The sequence below is a fragment of the Garra rufa genome, chromosome 3 (genome assembly GCF_049309525.1).
Source record: "Garra rufa chromosome 3, GarRuf1.0, whole genome shotgun sequence".
NCBI classification, from domain to species: Eukaryota; Metazoa; Chordata; class Actinopteri; order Cypriniformes; family Cyprinidae; genus Garra; species Garra rufa.
The window spans coordinates 51,854,406-51,878,420 of record NC_133363.1 but is presented as its reverse complement, the minus strand read 5'-3'; the positions used below and the strand labels follow the sequence as shown (position 1 = coordinate 51,878,420).

Genomic DNA, 24,015 nt, shown 5'->3' with positions numbered 1-24,015 from the left:
AAATAGTTATTTTTGTTTTTTATTAAGTTTTTTGGTCGAAGTAAATATAAACTGTTCGTCTCCTGACCAGTAGGTGGCAAACACACTCTTCTGTGTTTATCACGCTTGCTCGGGTCTTTCTTTACATGTTAAAAATGGCCGAGGTTGATAATGATGGGGAGCAGAAAGCAACAGACAAAGATGACTTGCAAGTGTTAAAGGTTTGAGTTGACTCTTTAATTTTCCTCTGTCTTTTAGTGAGGTGACAAATAAATAGACATCGCTTCATTCAGATGATGGTGTCGATTATATATAATGTAAGTTAGACATGGCTGTGGTACCGCCTGTCACTATAACAACTGATACAATGCATTGTAACATCGGAGAACAAGCTTGTTTTTAAGTAAAGGAGCATCTGAATCTTTTTGATTTACCTCTGTGTAATGTAGCTTGATCGTGTTATCCTAACGTGCTTTCCATCATGTCGTGTTATTGTTGTTTTACCCATCATTCACCTCTTTCTGCAAGAGATACGTATTGTAGTACTGTAAAACAATAATAAATTGGGTTCTTCTTTAAACAGTATAAAAAGCTTTCAGAATCATACATTTTTATTTTGTTTTTGATGATAAATGCTGTTATGCCACAGCTGTATTCCCATAATACGTCTCTTCTGTTCACCAAGGCTTCATATATTTGATCCAAATTACTAAATAAAATAACTGTTTTCTATTTGAATGTTTTAAAATGTAATTTATTCCTGTGATTTTTAAAGCTGAATGATCCTTCAGAGATCATTCTAATATTCTGCTGCTAAAAAAAAACGTTTTGTTGAAAACAGTTGAGTAGATTTTTTTTTTCATTTTTTTTGAAAAGTAGAAAGTACAAAAGAACAGCATTTATCTGAAATAGAAATCGTTTTAATCATTTTAACATTTAACAAAAAAACTCCAATCTTTCGAATGTTATAGTGTGTAATGTTGCAAAAGCTTTTTATTTCAGATAAATGCTGATCTTTATATTCATAAAATCCTAAAAAAAATGTTTGTTTTAAATATTGATAATAACAATAAAAATGTTTCTTGAACAGCAATCAGCATATTAGAATGATTTCTGAAAGGCTTGTGTTTTACTAAAGAGTGGAGAAATGATGCTGAAATAAATTACATTTTAAAATATATTAAATAGAAAGCAGTTATTTTACATTTCACAATATTACTGGTTTTGCTGTATTTTGGATAAAATAAATGCAGCCTTGGTGAGCAGAAGAGAATTCTTTAAAAAACATTACAAATCTTACTGTTCAAAAGCTTTTGACTGGTAGTGTAAGTACAATCGCAACTTTTCTAAGCAAACACAGCAGTAAAGTAGAATCTCTTTAATGTTCTTTCTTTTTTTTACAAATGCAAAAGGAGCACTATTTGCTTTCATATTTTTGCTTTCATGATACAATGCAAGTGAGTGCTGACTGGGGCTGTTATTCTGTCTAAGATCACTTTTGCGGTTTCACAAGGTGACACAATTTATTTTTGGCTGAACTATTCCTTCAATGTATAAAATCTCTTGAGTTTTTGAGGAACATCAAATGTGCAGTTTTTTAATAATAGCATGTTTCTCTCACAGGAGCTGGTAGATGATCTTTACTCCTTTAGGGACTGTTACTTTGAGACGCACAGTGTTGAAGATGCTGGTAGGAAACAGAATGATGTTGCTCAAGAGATGGCAAAGACCCTTCAGAGGCTGGAGGAAAAAGAAGGTGGGTGTAGGTAATTTTCTACAAACTCCATTTTAAAGGACCTTCATGTTTAATAAAATATATTCTGACAATTAATTTGAAATATATGTTGCTAAAACCTTAAATCATGGATTAGAAAAAAAAATAATTTTCTTATTATGTGTTTACTAATATTATACTGTTTTTCAACAGATTTGTACAAAAATAGTGCCCAGTTCCTGCTGCTACGGGGTCGGTGTCTGAACGTCGCTCCAGGGTTCAGTCAGACTGCAGAGGAGTGTCTGTCCCGGGCTGTTAAACTGGAACCAGGTTTGGTTGAGGGCTGGAACACGCTGGGAGAGCAGTACTGGAAAAAAGGAGACCTGACCGCGGCCAAGACCTGCTTCACAGGTGCACAACAGCAGGTGAGTCTTACTGTAGCCAAGAACAATTGGTCTCATTCATTAAGTGTGCATACTCACAGTTTAATCAGTATTATAACTAGGGATGCACCGATACGAATCGGCCGATAATGCTTGCGCGTTTTGTCAGTAAAGCCGGTTCTGTAATCAGCGGTAAATGCCATCAGGTTCAACGTAAATGCCATACGGCTCAACGTGAAATCACGCACCTGATGGCATTTACCGCTGATTACAGAACCGGCTTTACTGACAAAACGCGCAAGTGATCGGCCAATACGGATCGGTGCATCCCTAATTATAACCACTTGTAATTATGTTAAAATAAAATTGTGTCGGTGCCGTTGTGGTTTAGTCATCCCGAGTTCGAGTCCCGGCTTGCGGATTTTCCCAATCCCGTCCCCTGTCTCAACCTCTCATTACTCATCATATACAGTGAAAGCTGAGTTAGGTTTCTCTGTATAACAGAGAACATGTACAGCTGTCATGAGAGGTCTGTACAAAAGGTGTTTAGAGAGCACAGGATTAGTTCACCCAAAAATGAAAGTTCTGTCATCATTTACTCAACCTCATGTCGATCCAAACCTGTAAGAGCTTAGTTTGTCCTCGGAGCACAAATTAGGATATTTTTCCATAGATAGCAAGTGTCCTACCATGGTCAAGGTACAGAAACGTAGTAAGGATATTTGATATGGTACTCCCTAAAAAGCTCACAGATGAACCCTGTTGTGTCTTGTCTTCATTCAGAGTAAGAATAAAGTGTCTCTGAGAAGCCTGTCTATGGTCCTGCGACAGCTGCCACCAGAAGAAGACACTCAGGAGCAGAGCAAACGCATTTTGGAGAGTGTGGAGTTGGCCAGGCAGGCTGTGCAACTTGACGTCACTGATGGGACTTCGTGGTGTGAGTGTATTACACTGTTATTGCAAAACAAATGTTACATTAGATGCATTCCTTTTACTATAGATGGGGTAACCTGTAAAATTAAGTTTGGACTTCATAGGGTATTTCACCATCTTAACAGATAGTTAATGATAAATAATTGCCCTCGTGTCTTTCCAAACCTATGTGACTCTTTGTTCTGTGAAAAAGTTATTTTGAAGGATGTTGGTAACCAAATAGTTTATGTTCCCATTGACTTCCATTGTATTATTTGTCCATACAGTGTAAGGCAATGGGAACTGAAACTGTTCATAAACGTTCTTTAAAATATCTTATTCAAAGAATTAGTTCACTTCCAGAATTAAAAAAAAAAAATCCTGATAATTTATTTAACCCTATGTCATTCAAGATGTTCATGTATTTCGTTCTTTAGCCAAAAAGAACTAAAAGTCCCTGGAAAACATTCCAGGACTTTTCTCCATATAGTGGACTTCAATGGGAGCCAAAGGGTTGAAGGATTGCAGTTTCAAAGGGTTCTACATGATCCCAGCCGAGGAATAAGGGTCTCATCAAGTGAAATGATCGGTCAATTAAAAAAAAACAAAACAAAAAAAAAAAACAGTAAATGTATATACTTTTTAACAACAAATGCTTGTCTTGCACTAGCTCGACTTTCACGCATTACGTAATCATAGGTGGAAGTAACGACTCAGTGTTTACAAAGTAAATGTGCAAAGAAAGTCAAATGCCTGAAAATCTTTTGCAACAGAAGACCCTTATTCTTTGGCTGGGATTGTGTATAGCCCTTTGAAGCTGCATTGAAACTGCAATTTGGACTTTTAACTTAGTGACCACCATTGAAGTCCACTATATGGAGAAAAATCCTGGAATGTTTTTCTCAAAACCCTTTTTTTTTGTTTTTCCTTGAAGAAAGAAAGATATGAACATCATGGAAGACATAAAGGGGTGAGTAAAACTTAAAGTCATAAGGGTTTGAAGCAACATAAGGGTGTGTAAATAATAACAGAATTTTCCTTTTTCAGGTAAACTATCCTTTTAAGTGAAAATTCAATCCAAATTAACATTTTGTGAAGTGAACTTCAAAAAATATATCCATGCTCTAAGAACGCAGCTATTGTTTCCTAACGACATATCTGAATAGAGACAGAATGTAATGTTGGTATACAGAAAAATAAGTAATAAATTATTTTATCCGGTTTATTTTGACCCAACAGATATTTTAGGGAACGCATATATCTCCATGTTTTTCACCAGTGGACAAAACCCACAGCTCTCTCAACAGGCCCTCAGTGCCTATGCACAGGCTGTGAGTATTTCCTTTTCCTCTCTCTAATGCAGGGGCTTTCAACTCTGGCCCCCAAGATCCGTTTTCCTGCAGAGTTCAGCTTCGACCCTAATCAAATACACCTGAACAAGCTAATCAATAAGGCAAGTCTGCAACCATTAGCCGAAAAAGCATAACGGCAAATGCTAACGATTCCGGTCTGGCGATATGTGGGAAAGGAGATTAGAGGCTGTTTTTTTTTTTTTTTTATGAATGTCAATGGTGGAGAGGCTTCACTATGTTGAATATAACCAGCTTTTTGGAGGAAACAGATTATTATTTAATGAATCAACAGCCTATCTGCTAGTTTTCAACATGTTTTACACTAAACAATACTTTTGTATTGAACTGTTTTTAGAGTTTACTATGAAAAAAAAAATGCTGTTTTATAAGAGAAGTCACTGACTTTTTGCGACAGGTGGAATTCAGCTTATGGCACTGCTCATTCATTCCTATGGTATCCGTAAACAGTGATAGAGTGTCACACAACTCTGACTAGAATTCAATGATGTCAAGGCTGTAATGTGATTGGTTATTAAGGGACACGTGATCCAAGTTAGCCGTTACGCTTACTCCAGTAATAAGTAATACAGACCCTCTCATCTCCCTATAGTAAGACAATCTCTGTTTAGGATCACTAGAAAGTTACAGACAGGTGAGTTTGATCAAGATTAGAGCTAAACTTTGCAGGAAAATGGATCTCACGGGCCAGAGTTGAGAACCCCTGGTCTAAGGTATCATCCAAACATTAATTTGTTTAATATTGTTTAATAAGCCAAAGCTAGTTGTCATCAATTTACATTATAATTTTATCTGTGCATATTTACAGGAGAAAATCGACAAGACATCCTCAATGAATCCTGACCTCCATTTCAACAGAGCTACGGTAACAATTCACACAGTTGCTTTTTCACTTGTTTCCTCAAAACAGCAAATGCGTCACAGTAAAACCAGCATCTTATCCATCTTGTTACATATATAAACTGATAAACAATGTGCTGTTGCACTTCCGCTATGTATAGCAGGCCTAAGAAACTCCTTTTTGTCACTAGTTGTTCCAGTATGAGGAGATGTACAGTTCAGCTCTGGATGGATACAGCCGTGCTGCAGCTCTGGATCCTGGCTGGGAAGATGCTCGGGAGAGAGAAAAACAGCTGCTGAATTACCTAGACCAGGTTACAGTGTTATTAGAGAATAAGGTGAGAGAAATCAACAGCGACCTTTTATGGTTTACACTGGCGCAAAACAGGCATTTTCAGTTCATTTTTATGGGAGCTGAGCTGTTGACAGCATCTGTTGAGGGTGTCTGAGAATGTTAAAAAGTTCAGACATGCTTAACTTTTTCCAAACATTGGGTGAAAATGGAAGGTGGCAGCCAATCGCTGTCAGGGTGCAGATAATAATGATCGATATCTGCATATTGTACTAAAGTTTCTGTTGAGTTTAGTGGGGAAATGTACATATTTGCATTCTTTCACTGTGAACTGACTGTCTGGTTTTACAAAAGGGTGTTAAATAAACACCAAATCTTGATTTTGGGGCATTTGGAAACACAGCTTGCATCTGTCTGCATCTTTGGTTGCTATTTGGGTTGTTTCCAGGAGATGGCAGTGGAGTACAGTCAAAACAGTAATTTGGAGGTCTGTAAGAAACCACAAATAACCCCGCTCTCTTTGTGTTTCAGGGAAAAGTAAAAGCACGGCGTCTTCGTAACATGCTTTCCTCACTCAGTACCTCCGCTTTGGGCCCATGCTCCTCCCCTCAGTTCCGGTCTCCATCAGGCCGTGTGGGGAGCCTTGAACCCCGTAGCTTATCCGCTCTCACTCACGGCCAAAACGGTGGGGTGGCAGCACTAGGAAAAGTGGTCTTCAGTTTGGCCTCAGAGGGCCGTATGGCCTTGTGAGTTTAAATGCCTAAAATTACTAAACATTTAATAACAAAACCAGAATGGTTACTAGAAATAGTTGAATGTTTACTGTTGGTATTGTTTTATTTTTAAAATGGTTTTCTTGTTTTTGTCTTGCAGTACATTTGGCATGGTGGACAGTGATGAGACCTGTTGTGTAGTCATGGTGTATAATACAGCAGACAGCTGGGGTGTTTTAATAGGGGATACTGTAGTCATTCCTGAACCACAGGTCAAACGGCACAGCGTAACACATAAAGATAAGGTTCGTGAATAACTTTTCATTATACTTTTTAAAGTTTTATACTTCCACTTGCACTACAATAACAAATTTTGTGGTCGTTCAGATTTTGAAAATGTTTTCCAAAGAAGTCACATGTGCTCACTAAGGCTGTGTTAATTTGACAAATACAGTAAGAACAATATTCTGAAATATTATTACAATTTAAAGTTACTTTTTTACTTTTCTGATGTAATTGATTTCTGTGACAGCAAGGCTGATTTTCAGCATCATTATTCCAGTCTTCAGTGTCACAGAAATATTTCATATTATTATCAATGTTAAAAACCGTTGTGCTGCTTAATCAATTTAATGCATCCTTGCTGAATAAAAGTATTCAGTTCTATAAAAATATATTTACCTACTGACCCCAAACTTTTGAATACCGTACTGTGCAAACGTTTTAGGCCACTAGTACTTTCACCAACAAAAAATTGTTTTAAGTCAGTTATTTTTATATTTTGCTGTAGTGTGTCAGTGGAAAATATCAGTTTACATTTTCAAACATTCATTTTGCCATTAATTGTAATAATCCAGTTGGGCTGGGCGATTTGGCCTAAAATCAAAATCTCGATTAATTGAACATTTTAACCCGATTATGATTAATGAACGATTATTTTATTCATTAATAAAATTATATTTAATTATATTTAAATAATATTTATTTTTTTGCCCTCATAGTTCACTGACAAGTTTTGTACAGTAAATATGCTCACATATTACAAGTGAGAGATTTTTGAATGAAGGGTGCACACACTATCTACTATCTATGATTATTTATTGAACATCAGTGTTGAACAACTGAAATTAAAGCACACATTGCTTAAAATGAAAAGTCACATTTTTCTTAAATTAGTGAAAATAAATAACTTGCACTTTTGGAAACAAAATAAATTATTTATAAAATAATAATAAATACTAAAAGTAGAAAATAAGCAGTATCTCTTCTAAATAAAATTACTCTTGTATATCCTGTAAATACTTTTTACTGTATAAATACTGTTTAAGCTCTCCATCGACATGTCGGCGGAATAACGCAACGTAACGGAGCGGGGTCACGTGACTCCACACGCAGTAGCGTTTTTAAAGGGAAAGTAATTGAAATAATTGACCTGGAAAAATTTGATCGATTATAGGTTCTGAATGTCGATTTCAATTACTTTTCGATTAATCGCCCAGCCCTATAATCCAGTGAGATTTGTTTGCACAAGGAGTCTGTCAACAGCCAGTGCTCCACACAGAGATCTGATCTCATCATCACCCAGTCTGTCTGGAATGACATGAAGAACCAGGACAAACTGAGACAGACTAAACCCTGAAGAATTGTGGCAATGTCTCCAAAATGCTTCACAAAATCTACTCGCAAAGCTACCTGAAAAACTATGCACAAGTGCTCCTAGGGAAAAAGCTGCTGTAAAAAAACAAAGGATGGTCACACCAAATGTTGATTTAATTCAGTTAATAGAAGTTAATTGATAAAGAAAATCTAATTCTGAAAACTTTTGACAGCATTCTCATTTTACAGCTTTTTTACCCAAGTGCCTTAAACTTTTAACAGTACTGAAGCTTTCCAGGTAGGTTTCTTAAAGCATCTTGGAGACGTTGCCACAGTTCTTCAGGGTTTAGTCTGTCTCAGTTTGTTCTGTTTCTTCAGGTCATTCCAGACAGACTGGATGATAATGAGATCAGATCTTTGTATGGAGCACTGGCTGTTGTGCAAACAAAAATCTCACTGGATTATTACAATTAATGGCAAAATGAATGTTTGGAAATATTAAGTGATATTTCCTACTAACACACTACAGCAAAAGATGTAATATTTGTAATGATGTTTTTATAACCGGTTTCTTCTTTGCTTCTCTCTATAGTCATATGACTTCAGGAGTATACGTGTGGACTCCCCCTTGCTCCTTATAGTCAATGGGAAAAGACAGGTGATGAAAAGCCAAAGCGCTGCCTTTGTTACTTACAAACCACAAAGTGAATGAAAACCCAGAGAGAGGACTACAAGTGAGAACTTTGAGAGGGTAGTGTTTTTCCATTTTGTATATATTTTGTTCTGTTCTGGTTTGTGAGAACAAAAGTCTTTGTACATATGTTTTTCCAAGTCATTTCCCTTTTTTAATTTTCCTCTTGTTTGTTGATGGGCATCATTGTTAAGATTGTGCTGCAGTCTGTTTCATATTTGGGTTGTGAAAATAAAAAAAAAAGAAATCCCAGTCTTGCTCTGATCAATCTGCCAGTTCCTACACATAATAAACATGATTACGTAGGGTTTTTCCAAAATTGTTTAATTATGAGTTATTTTCCACAATGAGGTAATTTACATTAGTGGAAATATATTCACATCATAACTCCTCCTTTAAACTCTGTGTAACCGCTTTATCAATAAATATCCAGTTTGAAAGAACAAGGAACTAAACAGAAACAACCATATTTGGTAGTCAGAACTGAAGTCAGAATATATAAATGAAAGAAAAAAGCATCATAGTGAAGCTCGAGTCAAACTTAGTTTTTTTTGATAAAAGATTGGGTTCTCTCTCGGATGGGTGTGCTGAACTGGAAGAACGTTTTAGCATTTTCTGGTCCAAGTGAGAAGAACCTGTCACTGTCTGGTCCCAGGAATGTAGGACTGCTATGGGGAGAGCGCTGTTTGACCAAACCTGATGACAATAATTGCAAATTGCAAAGTCTCAAAGAACTCTTGACCTGATTTACTGATGCAGGGTAAAAGTAGACAACTATATGATTATAATAATAACAATAAGTTTAAATAAGGAACCATTATACTTGTTTCTACCCATTGCTTTTCCCCCCCCTGACCTGAAGTGAAAGAGTGGGAAATGTGATCCTTCTCTCCTGTTCCCAGCGTGTGCCTCCGTAGTGAGTCTAGAAGTCCCTGCAGCTTCTGATATTGCCTATTTCGTTCATTCAGACGCTCCAAAACCTCATTGTACTTCCGTTTATATTCTTCCAGCACCTGGAGAATGTAAAAGTTGAAAATTAGATGGCTTTGAACATTGATGGCTGTTAAAGAAATACTATATATAAAATACATGGACACACGTGATTAAATGTTTCTTGTGATCTTAACTTTTACATTGTGTGCTAAAGGCACATCAACATGTGTAACCTCAAAACATATTTTAATATTGCTACAATAAAATTGTGAAGCACTATTTAAACACTATTATATATATTCACTTTTTTCTTTTCTTTTTAAAGATATTTTTAATTGTTTATTCCTGTGATGGCATAGTTTGTCATTACATTTTGTCATTGTTTAAAAAACTGTTGTTTTTTTAAGTGCTGCTTAATATTTGTGACCCTGGACCCCAAAACCAGTCTTAAGTAGCACAGGTGTATTTGTAGCAATAGCCAAAAATAAATTGTGTGGTTAAAATTTTTTGTTATTATTCTTATATGCCAAAAATCATTAGGATACTAAGTAAAGATCATGTTCAATGGAGATATTATGTAAATTTCCTACCATAAAGGTATCAAAACTTAATTTTTGATTAGTAATATGCATTGCTAAGAACTTCATTTGGACAACTTTAAAGGTGATTTTTCTCAATATTTAATTTTTTTGCACCCTCATATTTTAAATAATTGTATCTGAGCCAAATATTTTCAAATCTTATTAAAATTATACATCAATGGAAAGCTTATTTGTCTACATTTTGTATAAATCTTGTATTGCATTGTATAAATCTCAATTTCAAAAATGGACCCTTATGACTGGTTTTGTGGTCCAGGGTCACATTTTTTGTGCAAACCATAATACTTTCTTAATTAACAGAAAGTTTAAAAGATTTGAATTTATTTTAAATACGTTTTTATAACAGTATAAAGGTTCCTGCTGTCATTTTTTAAGGACCAAAAAAATATGTTTTATGGTGAACATTTTTTGGTTTTGATTGCATTTATATTCAATTTTTTTTGAAAAGCAGTTCGAGTGGGCATTGGTTTGATGGCATGATCATATTTGAGACCTTTTTCAGTGATGCAATCTCTCCTCTCAATGCATTTAACTCATGCTCTTTGCTCTGGTTCTGCTGGATCATAAACTTCTCCATCTGGAGCACTTGTCCTCCAGATCTGGACAGATTGTACTCCATCAGCAACCTCTCCTGGTTGACCTGATAATAACCACAAACAAAATTCAAAAGAGGAAGGTGAAGAAAGGTGCATTAATCCCAACCTTTCTTAGTTTCTCTATACTGAATTTCAACACTGCAGACAACAAACCTGGTATGTCCAAAAGTCTAGCGCTTTATGACTGATTTCCAAAACCGTTTCGGGCGGTAGTCCGATCAAAACCATAGCCTTGTATTGCTCTGACGGTGCCATCTCGGTTCTAATCACGTCCAGTTTCCCAGGAAGCATGGAGGAGCAAGCGGGGCAGATGGCAGGTGTGCGGCTGAACTCTTCCGAGCCGTGTTGATCACAGAATACATGAGAGCAGGACGTGACCCACGCGAACCCACTCAGCTTTGCCCGGCATTTATGCGAATTACACAGCAAGGTGAATTTAGATGCAGACATGGCGGTTCTTGTGGAAGGAAACAGAAATGTAAAACATTATATTATTATATGTTGTTTCAGTGGTTACGCTGACGAAAGATGATGAAAGGTTACGTGTAAGCTAGCAAAGCGCGGGAAAAAAATTACCAAGCTTTCATAGAGCTGTTCAAAAACTTAATCAAACCAATGCGGTTATAATATATATATATATATAGCTCTTCACAAATATATAGCTTTATAAACTCATGATAGTTTACCGAGAATTTGCATGTGTGTTGTCCATTATTTACAGTCAGGTACAAGTAGAAGGCTGCGCGGGTTTCACTGCCCTCATCTGATTGGCTGCTGACTGAACGATGATAAAACTTTTAACAGACCGTTTTAAATAATGTTTATGTATTCATAGGAAGAAGAATCAGAAAAATTTGACGTTCATTTACCTAAATATGTGGTGGTTCGGTCTAAGGAATCCATTGGGCCATTCTACAGAATTGGTCCAAACTGCTGTCCCACAACCAAAAAAAAAAAAAAACACATTCAAAAAGCATTTAAGTATTAAAATCTTAGATGTTTACTAAGTTATCTATTGAAACCCACAATAATATTCAAAATATAAGTAAGCTTAATACATATAAAATCATCATTTAGTGGGTACTAAATTTCAAATTATTAATCATTTCATTGTTGTTTTTAAAAATATCTTTTTGTTTTTCTAAAAAAGTTCAAAAAATATTTATTTTATATTTTCTTTGTAAATTATGAAATCTTGTGTAAAATCTTGTGTCTTGCATTTTCACGTCACTACTGAAACAGTAAATGTTTTAGTCCACTGGCTGAGACTGATTTAACTGCACCCCTACATTTATGATCAGGAAATATTTGTGTCACTCTCTCTCAGCTACATGGTGAGTAGATAGGCCCTATCATTTTGAGGTAAATGTGTTCAAAAGTCTGAAAAATCTGTGTGTAACTTTAAATAATGTCACTGCCAAACACCATTTTTCTATAATTGAACACTTTTTTGGGGAGCTATTCCATAACATTTAGTTTTTATATGTGTACAGCTGTTCAGTAACCATGTGCTGATACTTCAAAAGTATCTAAAAATGTTACTACTGAAACAGTCACGACTGAAATATTTGGTGAAGTTAGTAGTGACATCTTTGTTTTGTTTTTTGGGGGGTGTTATTCGATAAAATTGTCACTACTGTAACATTCACGACTGAAACATGTCATCATTGTTTCAGTAGTGACAAAATGGAACACATAATTGTTTATTTAAGGAAAATAAACACAATTTCAGTAATGCAGATTTTTAGTATTTTAGTAGTGTTTTAGTATGCAAGTTAAATTCTGTAATGCGATGTGGTCACTACCAAAGCATTGTCACTACCGAAAATGTGCAGTCACGACTGAAACATGGGATGTTTTGTCAAAAATAAAGTATACTGAATTATTAACTAAGATGTTATGATAGTGTTTGGTTCAATGTATATTCAAACTAATGAATCCTTAAGTTTGAAATCAGTATTAACAACTTTTTACCTTGGATTTGAATTCAAAATACAAAAAATTGTATAAATCGCACTTAAAATATTGTTAAAATTGTAATTGTTATTGATTTACCTCTGAAAAACTTTTTAATGAAATATATATATATATATTCACAAGAAGATGTAAGCAAAATCTTAATAGGTCAATATAACCCTTTCTTATTAAATTATATATTATTGTGTTTCAGTAGTGATAAATTTGGGGAGAAGACAAATATGCCAAAATATTTTGAATATACAATTATGAGAATTAACTGCACAATTAGAAAAGTGTGCCTCGGATATCATACAATTTACAAAATTTGTGTAAAAACGCTAATTTTTTTCAAGACATTTTCAACTCTGACTTTGAAAAAATTCTGCTGAATGTCCCATATATGTTATGCACTATTAAAAATAATGTTTTTAAAATAAGTCTCTTGTGGATCTTATTAAGATTGCATTTATTTGCAAAGTGCTGTAAGAACAGTAATACTGTGAAATATTATTACAATTTATGATGTAATTTAGTTTATTCATGTGATGGCAAAGCTGAATTTTCAAATCAAAGATCAATCAAATCAATCAAAGAGACCAAAAAATGAAAATTCTGTCATTAATTACTTGCCCTCATGTCGTTCCAAACCCCTTTGTTCATCTTCGGAACACAAATTAAGATATTTTTTTATTAAATTTGAGAGCTCTCTGACCTTCCATACAGCAAGGGTCCCACCAACTTCAAGGTCCAGAAAGTTACCAAGAACATCATACTCCATATGACATCAGTGTTTCAACCATAATTTTATGAAGCTACGAGAATACTTTTTGCTGTGCAAAAAACTAAAATAACAACATTATTCAACAATTCTTCTCCTCCAAGTGCCATTTTGAAGAGTGCCACATTTATAAAATGTTATTTTAGTTATTTTGCACACAAAAAGTATTCTCGTAGCTTCATAAAATTACAGTTCAACCACTACTGTCACATGGACTATTCTGTCAATGCTTTTGGTACCTTACTGGACCTTAAACGTGGTAGGACTTTTGCTGTCTATGGGTCAGAAAGCTCATCAAAAAAAAAAAAAATCTTAATTTGTGTTCCAAAGACGTTTTACAGGTTTGGAACGACATGTGAGTGAGTAATTAATGACTTTTCATTTTTGATTTTTGGGTGAACTATCCCTTTAAGTGTTTCCTGGAAACACTGGTCTCCTCCAGCCAAAATACATCAATGGCCTTCTCAGAAGAGAAACAGATGCAGCATTTCTCCCTCCATAGTGTCAAGTGCATCAAAGGGGCATGATAAAGGTAAAGGTCTTGACATTTTTCCGCTTTTCTTTTCTTCTCTTCTCTGTTTTTCCTATATATATCCCCATTTGGCCATTGTTTAGATTTACATAGGTAGAACTATGAGCAAACACATATATTTGGAAAATGGTGCCTCCTCTGAACAGCATTAAAAAATGTTTAGAAAAATGCCAAATCAATGCAAATCAGCCTAAATTTTGCCCAACCAAGTTCATTTTAACAATTTAATCAAAACCAGACAAATGTAGAGTAAAGCATTACAATCTGGCAACACTGATGAGTACTGTATAACAAATTAACAACAAGTAGTAAAACGAGCCATGATATCACTCAATGTGTCTCTCTTTTTTGAATGAATGGTTTGTGTTAAATCTACAGTACAATATTATTGTGATATTTAATCATTTTATCTTAATTTATACTTTGTTATTGTAAACAAGCCTGTACATGAACAAACACACTAATGTATAAGATAAAAAAAAACACTTTATGATTAGCAGACCGCTTGGCCTTATGTGAGATACGGTGCAGGTCGGCTGCTTGTTTTTGATACATCTAATTAAAAATGGCTTTTCACTTCATCCCTCCTCCACGTGGTGTATGGGAACAGAGGCGGGGGTGAAAGGGGGGCATTGTGTGGAGCGGCAATGGATCCTGGGGGTGAGGAGAGAGAAAGAGATGCCCACTCAACTGTGTCCAGGTCGCCATTGTTGGAAATTCCCTTCCTATTCAATGCATTTTAAATAGAGCTCCGAATATTCGGACGCACCGACAAAGTGAGCGAGCCGCAGGGGGTCTTTACTCCAGTAGCCCGTGCAGTTATAGTCTATAAGCTGCTTGACGTTTTATCTTATCCCATCACCTTCCTCATCATCTGCCTTAAGCTATTTTTTATATATATTTTTTAACATAACTTTAACATCTGGTGTATTTCTACATACATAATCTTCCACTATTCCTTTCAATAGGCTACTTAAGCTATTATTTTCTTACTAGGTAACCTGATAACACTTACAGTCTATTTTGTTTTACCTTCCTGTGAGTCAGATGATTTGCAATGTCGCCCATTTAGATTTCACATAAATCTTAGTAGACCTGCCCACACAAAAGGTGTGTCGTTCTCAAAAACTCTCAATGGCGCACCAAATGAACTGTAGTCATTAAGCTGTTTAAAACAGACAGATGTCATAATCTTGAGTAGGATTTGCATACATTACAAGCGTATTTTTAATCATAAAAGGTAGGAAATTTCGTATTGACTCGTATTGATATATAACTCAGTTGTCTAAATTACTAGAGAGCTGCTATTAGCATTAAGAGAAACGTAAAAGAGGGGGAAAGAAAGAAAAAGAGACGGTGTTCCGCGCCATTGAAATGCAAATGTCAGAACAAGGAGAGATTGTATTTTTGTGTGAGTGTGTGTGTGTGTCTTTGGAGAGGAGGGGAGGGGGGTCCGCAGAGTGGACAAGTTTGAGAAAGAGGGGACTTGTTGAGGAAAAACAGCCACACACGCACTCGCCAGTTCACACAGCAACAGCGGACGACGTCATGGTCTGCTTCAGCAAGTTTTTTTATCATCATTATTTTTTTTTAACTAACTGATGTTGTCTTAACGCGTCCTACAAGGTGGATTATTTGTGAACACGGGAGTTCGGTATTTATTTTTTCAAATACCGGTTTTATAATTTGCTTTGCAAAGTTGGTTGATGCCCGTAACTCTCACCGTCTGCTCGTGAATCATGTCACGCCGGAAACAGAAACGGCCCCAGCAGCTCGTTAACGCAGACCCCGGGGGCACCCGCTTGATGCCGCAAGGTGAGGAAATCATTCCTTTGTTAATTATTTGTAACCCTGGACTAATTGATAGTGATGTTTTATTATTAAAAAACGACTGGTTAATTAAAAAGTTTTGTGTAACTAGTTACAATTTACCAAGAGCACCTGTTACCCAAGTATTGAGAAAGTTTTATTACCTTAAGAGTTATGATACAGGTTGAAATGCACTAGTGCGTTTGGCCCTCTACTCAGTAAGCCATTGTTTAAAATCTCCAGCACACAGCTCACATTTCTGTCATGACCTGACTTTTCAAAAATAAGTAGTTTGCTGACATTTCCCGCTCAAAATGTCTGTTAAGTGTGTTATATTGAAAGAAGGCTCTTGAAGACATGGCCGGAGGGTTGGTCTAAAGGTGTTTGGCCGTATGGCCGGTCATTATGTTGACATGAATCACTCAGGGGCCATAACTGCGTTAGCTTTTCACTAATGTCAATCCTCCAAGAGACTTGCAGCATAGTCAGTTTGATTGCTGGGGGTCTTTTATGCATTTAGAGAAGTCTCCTATTCAGTGTGAATAAGGTGCAGGAAAGGGGGAGGGGACGAAGGGGGTGTTTGGGTAAAGATTAATCTCTTCTCACTCTATTCTCTCCTCTTCTCCCTTATTCTCTCTCTCATGTTTCCATGTGCTCCTCTTTTCTGCTCCCACCGTGTTCCCCCCTACCCACTCCCTTGCCTCTATTCACTTTATACCTCTGCTCAGTTGGGGGTTCCACTGTTAGAATACAGAGAGGAGAAAGAATGCACTGTTGCGTGTATGCATGGAAGAAAAAGTTAACTGAGGAATCTTAAAGATGCAGCACCTTTGTGATTCAATTTCTATAGCTATTGGCAAGGACAGGTAGTAAGTTCTGAGGGTCTTTTTTTCGAGTTGGGGTTGAGCGTTTCTGGTGTACTTCAGCAGATTTGTCAGTGTACAGTCATTTTGTGTATCAGTATCCCACAGAATGGAAATAGTTTGTCTGTCAGTCAACCCACTGTTTTCCCAACCCCCTTCTTCTGGTTCTTTTTCTGCGCTCAAGATTCGAAAAGAATTTGACCTTAGAGCTCATGAGGTTAGGTCATCTAGCCAATCAGAGCGCATGGACAGTGCCCAAAACCCTTTCTATGCGCTGACCTCTGACCCTGTGTGGGGTCAGGGGGGAAGGGTGAATAGAGAGATGAAAGATGTAGTTGATGGACAGAGGGTTGGGTTAAGAGGGGTTATGGGTTGTTGTGGTGATATCTATTGTCTTCTAAAAAGCATTGCAATAGCTGCAAGGTGGTTAGTGAGTTGTGGCAAGAGTGAGGATGGAAGATGTGAGTGTGGTATATGAAGGTTGTGATTTAAGGGTGAAAGATCATTAAGAATGCGGAATGACAAGTGGCATTCAGCATTTTGGTGAAAGAAAACTGTTGACAAAGGGGTTGGCTTAAATAGGCTTTCTCAGAACTTGTTCTTATAGAACTCAATTAGAACAATGAATATATACATTGAATTATACAATAATGAAACAATGCAGTAATATTGAAATGTTTTTTAAATAACTGCCCTTGCCTGATCAATCAATGCTATATACTTAAAAACTGTTTTCCTTTTTATTTTTCTCCAGATGACCAGTTTCCAGTGAAATCTCCATCCACCTCTCTTGCCTCTGAAGCTACCTCGTCATCGTCCTCATCCTCTCCTACATCCCTTCAGGACTGTCAGCCTCCTTTGGCCCCAAGACCATCTCCTGGCGGCCTTCATGCTCCCTCGCTCCCCAATGAGAGCTCATCGCCTCCCCACTGGCCAAATCACATTGCCTCATATTCTACATCTCTGCCTAACGCACACTCATCTCTCTCTCCGGACTTCCCACACCCTTCCCTGTCCTCCCAAACCCACTCTCCTCCACCTAGCCAGCAGAAGTCCACTCATATTCTATCTCATCAGCCCCACTCCACTGTGACGTCCCCACCAATGGGTATTTCTGCAACCACCACTACCTCCTCCTCCTCCTCTTTATCCTCTTCATCATCGCTGGGTGCCCCACCACATCAAGGAAGTCCTAGTCCCATCCACCAAACTCCTTCATCACCTTCAGAGCAACTCCAGGTGCCTCCAACTCTCGCTGTACTGTTAGAGGAGCTTAGGGTCCTGCAGCAAAGACAGATTCACCAAATGCAGATTACAGAGGAGATATGCAGACAGGTGTTGCGCCTAGGTGGTATGGTCAGTGCCCAAGATGCACCTCAGGGATCTGTGGAGGGTCAACAAAGTGATGCAGGCTCTAGCTCCCCACCTACTACTGTCTCCGGTGCCTCTTTGATTCCCCAAGCTCCTACATCCAAGCCCAACCAATCTCACACAAATGGAACCAGAGCTCTTTATTCCACAAGTTCATCTTCAACATCTTCCTCATCCTTAGTCACCTCTTCAGCCTCTGTGCACCCTCTGTCTCTAACGCTAGGACTTCCACCTCGTTACCTCAATGAAAAGTCTCCCAACACCTCTGTCAATCATGGCAACGGTGTGAATTTCCCAACTCCTCCCTTGCCCACGGTCAGCCTCTCCCAGGACCAGTTATCTCTCAGTTCCACTGTTAGTACGTCAAACGGATCTTCAAACTCCTCTTCAGGCCGCCAGCAGCACATCTGCCGGTTCTGTGGGAAAGTTCTGAGCAGTGACTCCTCACTACAGATCCATCTGAGATCCCACACCGGTGAGCGCCCATACCAGTGTCCGGTCTGCCTCAGTCGTTTCACTACCCGCGGCAACCTCAAAGCTCACTTCCTCCGTCACCGTGAGCAAAATCCTGAGCTGTCGCTCTCACTCTTGCCACCCGCTCTGTCTGAGCAGAGCCAGTCAGGATCTGGCTCAGGGCCATCACAGAGGCGCAGGAAACGTCGAGCAGAGGAGGAGGAGCCTTTTGGGGTTAAAGGTAGCGTAGGTGTGCCAGATAGTTTAGCTCTTGGTTTCCTGTCCGGGTCATCTCATCCATCTCCCTCCTCCCTTCCATTGCCACCCAGTGTTGATCTGGCCCTGCTTTCCACCGCCCACTCTTTGCTACAGCTTAACCGTGCCTCAGCTGCAGCCGCAGCCTCTGTTTCCACTAGTGTGCAGTCGTCTTCATCCATCACCTCCTCTGCCATGGCTGGTCAATTCAAAGGTGCAAAGCAACAGAGGTTTGATGAGAATACACCACCACACTCTACCTTACATCCTGGTTCTCCATATTCCCAGCTGGCACATCTTCCGAAGATTCTCTTCCCATCTGGTCCCTCTGCACACCATCCTAGCCTTGCCCTTCTTCGCCCTCCTCACCTCACATCCCCTCACCTCCCACTTTCCTTCCCTTTCTCCTCATACCCCAAACCTCAAAACTCCTCCCCTCCGTCCTCCTCTCCATCCTCATCCTCTGCCACCTCTGACACATCAAAGCTGCAAAGACTGGCACAGAAGTTAGAGAAGCAGCCCCTCCCGAAAAGCATCAGTGAAGGCCAGGCTCAGGCAAATGACATATCCACAACCTCCAGTGCTAATGCTATCTCAGCTTACAGGAGGGAGATGATGGCTGCCTTAGGGCTGAACCCGAATACCAGCAGTGAGCCGGCTAGCCAAGAGCTCCAAGGGTCAACTGGCTCCTCTTTGCTCCCTAATCAGTGTGGGGTTTGCCTCCGTGTCCTTAGCTGCCCAAGGGCATTACGTCTCCACCAGGCCACTCACTTGGGTGAACGTCCATTCCCCTGCAAACTCTGTGGCCGCTCCTTCTCCACAAAAGGAAGTCTAAGGGCTCATCTAGCCACACACAGGGCACGTCCAGCCAATGCACGTGGCCAGAATTCATGCCCACTCTGTCAGCGCAAGTTTACCAATGCTGTGGTACTGCAGCATCACATTCGAATGCATCTGGGAGGCCAATTGCCTCCAGAAGGTAATGGGGACCTTCAGTCAGTGGAAGACCCTGGTCAAATGGATGGGGTTTCTTTACCCAAAAACCTTCAGTCTCTTCCTCTAAATATGAGCATGTCTTCCTCTGCCAGCTTACTGGAATCTGGCGCTAGCCTAAGAGATGCAACATCAGGTGTTGCAGATCAATTAATGGAGTCAGATCCAGATCCCTATGAGAACTCACCTGAGTCAAGTCCAACGGTCACCCTGGAGAAGGAGGACGCCTCAAGAGAAAACAGCCAACCTGACAATTCAGTTCCATCAGATGAGAACCATTATGGCGCAGTCCATCACAGCAAATCTCAAGTCAACGGCTCTGCAGAAGATGACGAAGACACGCCCTTATCTCTCTGTACTCGGACCAACTCCCAGGACATCTTATTTGATAAAAAATGGCACAATGGTGCTTCACATAAATCGGTGATTAGCGGCCCCAAACCTAGTTTAACCTCTGAGGCTCTCGATCTGTCACCTGCCCTCACTCCACCCTCCAGCCCAGGGTTGTCCACTGAGTCAAAATCAGACCAAAGCAGCGAGCAGACAACATATCATGTAAACGGAATAGTCCATGAAGGTGATTCTCACCGACCTACAGAGAATGCTTCTTTGCACATTCCAGACAGAGTCGCAGAGCAGAAGGCGAAAGCTGAGGATGCACAAGAGCCTGCAGAAGAGGAGAAAAGGAAAGATAAAGAAAAGACAGAGGTGACATCGTCAGAGACTCCCGTAGCCCCTCCACAACCACAGCGCTCAGAGAAACCTTACAGCTGCTCAGAGTGTGGAAAAGAGTATGCTAGCCGCAGTGGATTGAAGGTACGTAGATTGAATGTTAGATGACATTTTTATCTATTAAATATTCTTTAAACTACATGTGTCTACGTTAGAAACAAGACTTCTAATTTTTGTGTTTCAACAGGGGCATATGAAAGTCCACAGCGGAAGTATGAATCAGTTGGCCAGCACTGCATCCTCACAGTCATCTGAGGGAAAAGTTGTGGAGGAGTCAACCCATCGAAAACTGAGAGGAGAGGATGCTAAAAATATGTCAGAGGAAAGTACAAACAAATTGTCCTTGACTGAGCATCCTGCGTCTACTACTGACAAAGACGACAGGCCTGAAGACACTGCTTAAAAGAATGTGATTAGTTAGGTTTTAGCACTATTCTTGTTTACTGATTTCTATGACGACTTTTTTCAACTTTGTGTTTAGGAGTAGTTTTTAATTGTTTGATATTGTAGAATATTAGTAAATCATAAAATGTAATAGTAGTGCCTTTCCATGAAGACAATTAAATCATATTGATAAAGACTTAGTAAGTCTTTCGACTTCAAATATCAGGATGCACAGAAATTGGATCTTGAAACTAGTATTTGTGTATAACAAATGACGAGCACATTAATTATGTGTCTAAGTGCAATTTCAGAAATCAATTTGGAACTCCAGGATATACATGAAAATTACATTAAAAATATATACTTTCAAGCAAACTCTAGGAAAAAAGGGAATGACCTGATGTGTGAGATGGGTTTATAGAGATCATACCAAAACTGATCAACTGATGTGCAGCTGAATGTAAATATCAATTTTGTTTTACGTACCCTGTTTTTATCTTCTTTCATGCTGCTGTACTTTGTAGGTGTTTCTCTAAATAGCTGCACTATATCTGTGACTGCTGAAACTCTTATTGACAAGGGAGGTTTATGAGGTTCAACCTTCTTGGGTTAAAAGCCCCTATTGATTTATAAGTATTTAGGGTTTTCTATTTGATTATCAAAATAGCAAATCAGTTTTCACAATGCTGCAGATGAGCAAAAGCAGCTCAAAATTGCTGTAGATTTAAGTTTTGAACCTTTGACACAACTTTGTTGGCCCTGTTTGTATTGTAATTTTCATGGATGTAATATGATCCTAACTTGTCAAAAAGAGAAATAAAGTCAGAATGAATGTCTCAAGACTTTTTTACTTTTTTGTGCGTTATTTTAATTGCGTTGAACACAAAACCGCCACCTGTTAAGCTATTTCCAGCATCCGATGAAGCTTTTTTGTTATTGTTGTTCCATAAGGCACTTTGTTCTTCAGCAATTGTCTTCATTCACCCCCTTCTTTTTAAAAAGTCTGCTTCCTTTAATGTTTTAGTTTCCCAGATTGGTGGTGTGCATGTTGATGGCCGTATGTGTGTATGTTGTGTGCGTGTGTGTGTTTGTTCACACACACATACACTTGTGTAATGTGATTGAGTGTGCAGCTGTACAGACTTCACTCCCTCCCCTCGAACACCCTCTCGCTTTCTGTGTCATGCTCTCTTTCATATGCTTGCTCTTTCATTTTCTCTTTCATTCTTTGCCTCTTTCACTCTCTTTCCATCCCACCCCCCCTCTCCCTGTGTAATGCGGCTGACACACAGGAAGCTCTAATCCTTGCACAATGTCCCCCCTCATCCCCCCTGAGCGTCTCTGCGCGGGATGAAGGGGAGGTGGAGACCGACCCGGCCAGCTGTCCCTAAAATGGCTCCTAATCCTGCCTCTGCCAGGCCCTCGAAACCATGACAACCTGTAACCAAGGAGAGAAATTTTGAGGTTGAGAGGGAGACGAACAATGAGCCAGAAACAAGGCATGTGGTAGAAGTTTGTCCACACACATTCAGGAAGGGATAAAGACATGTCTCAATCAAAAATAAGGAAATCTTCTAGAGGCTATGCCAAAATGTAGCATCATAAGAGGCAAGAAAGCAGCAAGAAGTGATGAATGGTTCTACAATGAGATGTCGAAGATTTTTTTTTTTTTATATAGAATTTATGAAATCAATGGATATAAAGTTAAGCTTCTCTTCATTTACACTCTCAGCACTCCAGGTGGTTCATAAACCACCAACCCCACAGTGTATTTATTTGATTTACAGGAGTTAAGTAAAAATCTTGCCGAAAACAAGTTTTAAAAATACTAGAAAACATAGATAACATGTAAAGTATTAAAGTAGTAGTAAAAACAGCAACAATGGGAAAGTGTTTCCTTTGCATGTCAGGATAAACAGATGTGGTGTAACATCCTATTTTGACCACACGATGTCGACACATACACAGGTGTGTACTGTAAATAATCCAAAGGTGCAAGCAATCATTTTGAGTATGGTATATAGTATGTGGGAAAAAAAAACATCATTCAGAATGCCTAAAATGCAACTCAATCCTACATTTTTTTTCTTTTATTTATTTATTTCCATTCATGTAGATGTCTCTACACATGTAGATGACTCTAGATGTCTACTCTAGATTTTACGCCAGTGCAATTCCTCTATATGTGACCCTGGACCACAAAACCGGCGTAAGTAGCCCAGGTATATTTGTAGTAATAACCAACAACACATTGTATGGCTCAAAATTATTGATTTTTCTTTTATGCCAAAAATCATTAGGATATTAAGATCATGAAGATATTTTTTAAATATCCTACTGTAAATATATCAAAACTTAATTTTTGATTAGTAATATGCATTCCTAAGGACTTCATTTGGACAACTTTAAAGGCAATTTTCTCAATATTTAGATTTTTTCCCACCCTTAGATTCCAGATTTTCAAATAGTTGTATCTCGACCAAATATTGTCCTATGCTAACAAACCATACATCAGTGGAAAGCTTATTTATTCTCAATAAAAAATAAAATTAAAAAAAGACTGTTTTTGTGGTCCAGGGTCACATATCTAATGTGAATATAGTAGCCTATCCACCTTATTTTTTTCCCATAAGTGTGGGTGCCACCATTTGTAAATATTATGGGCGAGGGTTCTGGTGTCATCAGCATCCAGCTATTTTTAGCTGTACAAAACAGCTTGTTTTTCTGCTTGATACCACAAACTGGTGTGCCTTGTCTTATTATTTTAATGTAATTATCTTAACTATCAACTGTTTTATCATTTTACCACTGTTATTTATCTTGCTATTTCTCTACTGAACCGGAAGTCTCGCACATTCACAGAAAACGGCTTACTTCCTCCACGTTAAAAAGTTAAGTAGATATATATTTAAAGTATGCACCTTTTTCTTCAATGCTAAATGGGTGAGATTTCCGGTTCATAGTAAAAAACGCGAATAACCAACGCAGTAAATGGTAAAACTGTTTGCGCTACAAACAAGTGTGCTCATTAATAAAAAAAAATGCATTAAAATAATATGGTAAGACACACCAATTTGCAATATTAACCAGCAAACCTAGCTGTTTTGTACAGCTAAAACTAGCTGGGCGCAGATGGAAATCAGTCCCATTTAGAAATGGCCGCGCCCATTTTTACGTGAAGAAAAAGGTGGATTCATTTTGAATTTTGAATCTACTTTTGAAGTTTTAGTATTTTTTTTCATGTATTTGTCTTTTTATATTATAA

The 24,015-nt window shown here is 38.2% G+C and overlaps 3 protein-coding genes across 3 annotated transcripts; 2 read left to right on the top strand and 1 right to left on the bottom strand.

Moving 5' to 3' along the window:
* The first annotated feature begins 109 nt into the window (after positions 1-109).
* LOC141332180 (tetratricopeptide repeat protein 5-like) lies at positions 110-8,742 on the top strand. Its single transcript, XM_073837289.1, has 10 exons — positions 110-200; positions 1,603-1,735; positions 1,907-2,118; positions 2,860-3,013; positions 4,228-4,319; positions 5,167-5,223; positions 5,390-5,536; positions 6,022-6,236; positions 6,364-6,508; positions 8,392-8,742. The coding sequence occupies exons 1-10, from the start codon at positions 126-128 to the stop codon at positions 8,509-8,511; spliced, it is 1,350 nt and encodes a 449-aa protein (XP_073693390.1). The 5' UTR covers positions 110-125; the 3' UTR covers positions 8,512-8,742.
* A 163-nt stretch (positions 8,743-8,905) lies between these two features.
* LOC141331610 (E3 ubiquitin-protein ligase CCNB1IP1-like) lies at positions 8,906-13,351 on the bottom strand. The gene is made up of 5 exons (XM_073836658.1): positions 13,293-13,351; positions 10,775-11,078; positions 10,519-10,665; positions 9,347-9,503; positions 8,906-9,186 (listed from the first exon to the last, which is right to left on the bottom strand). The coding sequence occupies exons 1-5, from the start codon at positions 13,349-13,351 to the stop codon at positions 9,032-9,034; spliced, it is 822 nt and encodes a 273-aa protein (XP_073692759.1). The 3' UTR covers positions 8,906-9,031.
* A 2,075-nt stretch (positions 13,352-15,426) lies between these two features.
* Positions 15,427-21,572, top strand: LOC141332179 (uncharacterized). Its single transcript, XM_073837288.1, has 3 exons — positions 15,427-15,705; positions 17,317-20,450; positions 20,554-21,572. The coding sequence occupies exons 1-3, from the start codon at positions 15,630-15,632 to the stop codon at positions 20,767-20,769; spliced, it is 3,426 nt and encodes a 1,141-aa protein (XP_073693389.1). The 5' UTR covers positions 15,427-15,629; the 3' UTR covers positions 20,770-21,572.
* The last annotated feature ends 2,443 nt before the right edge of the window (positions 21,573-24,015 follow it).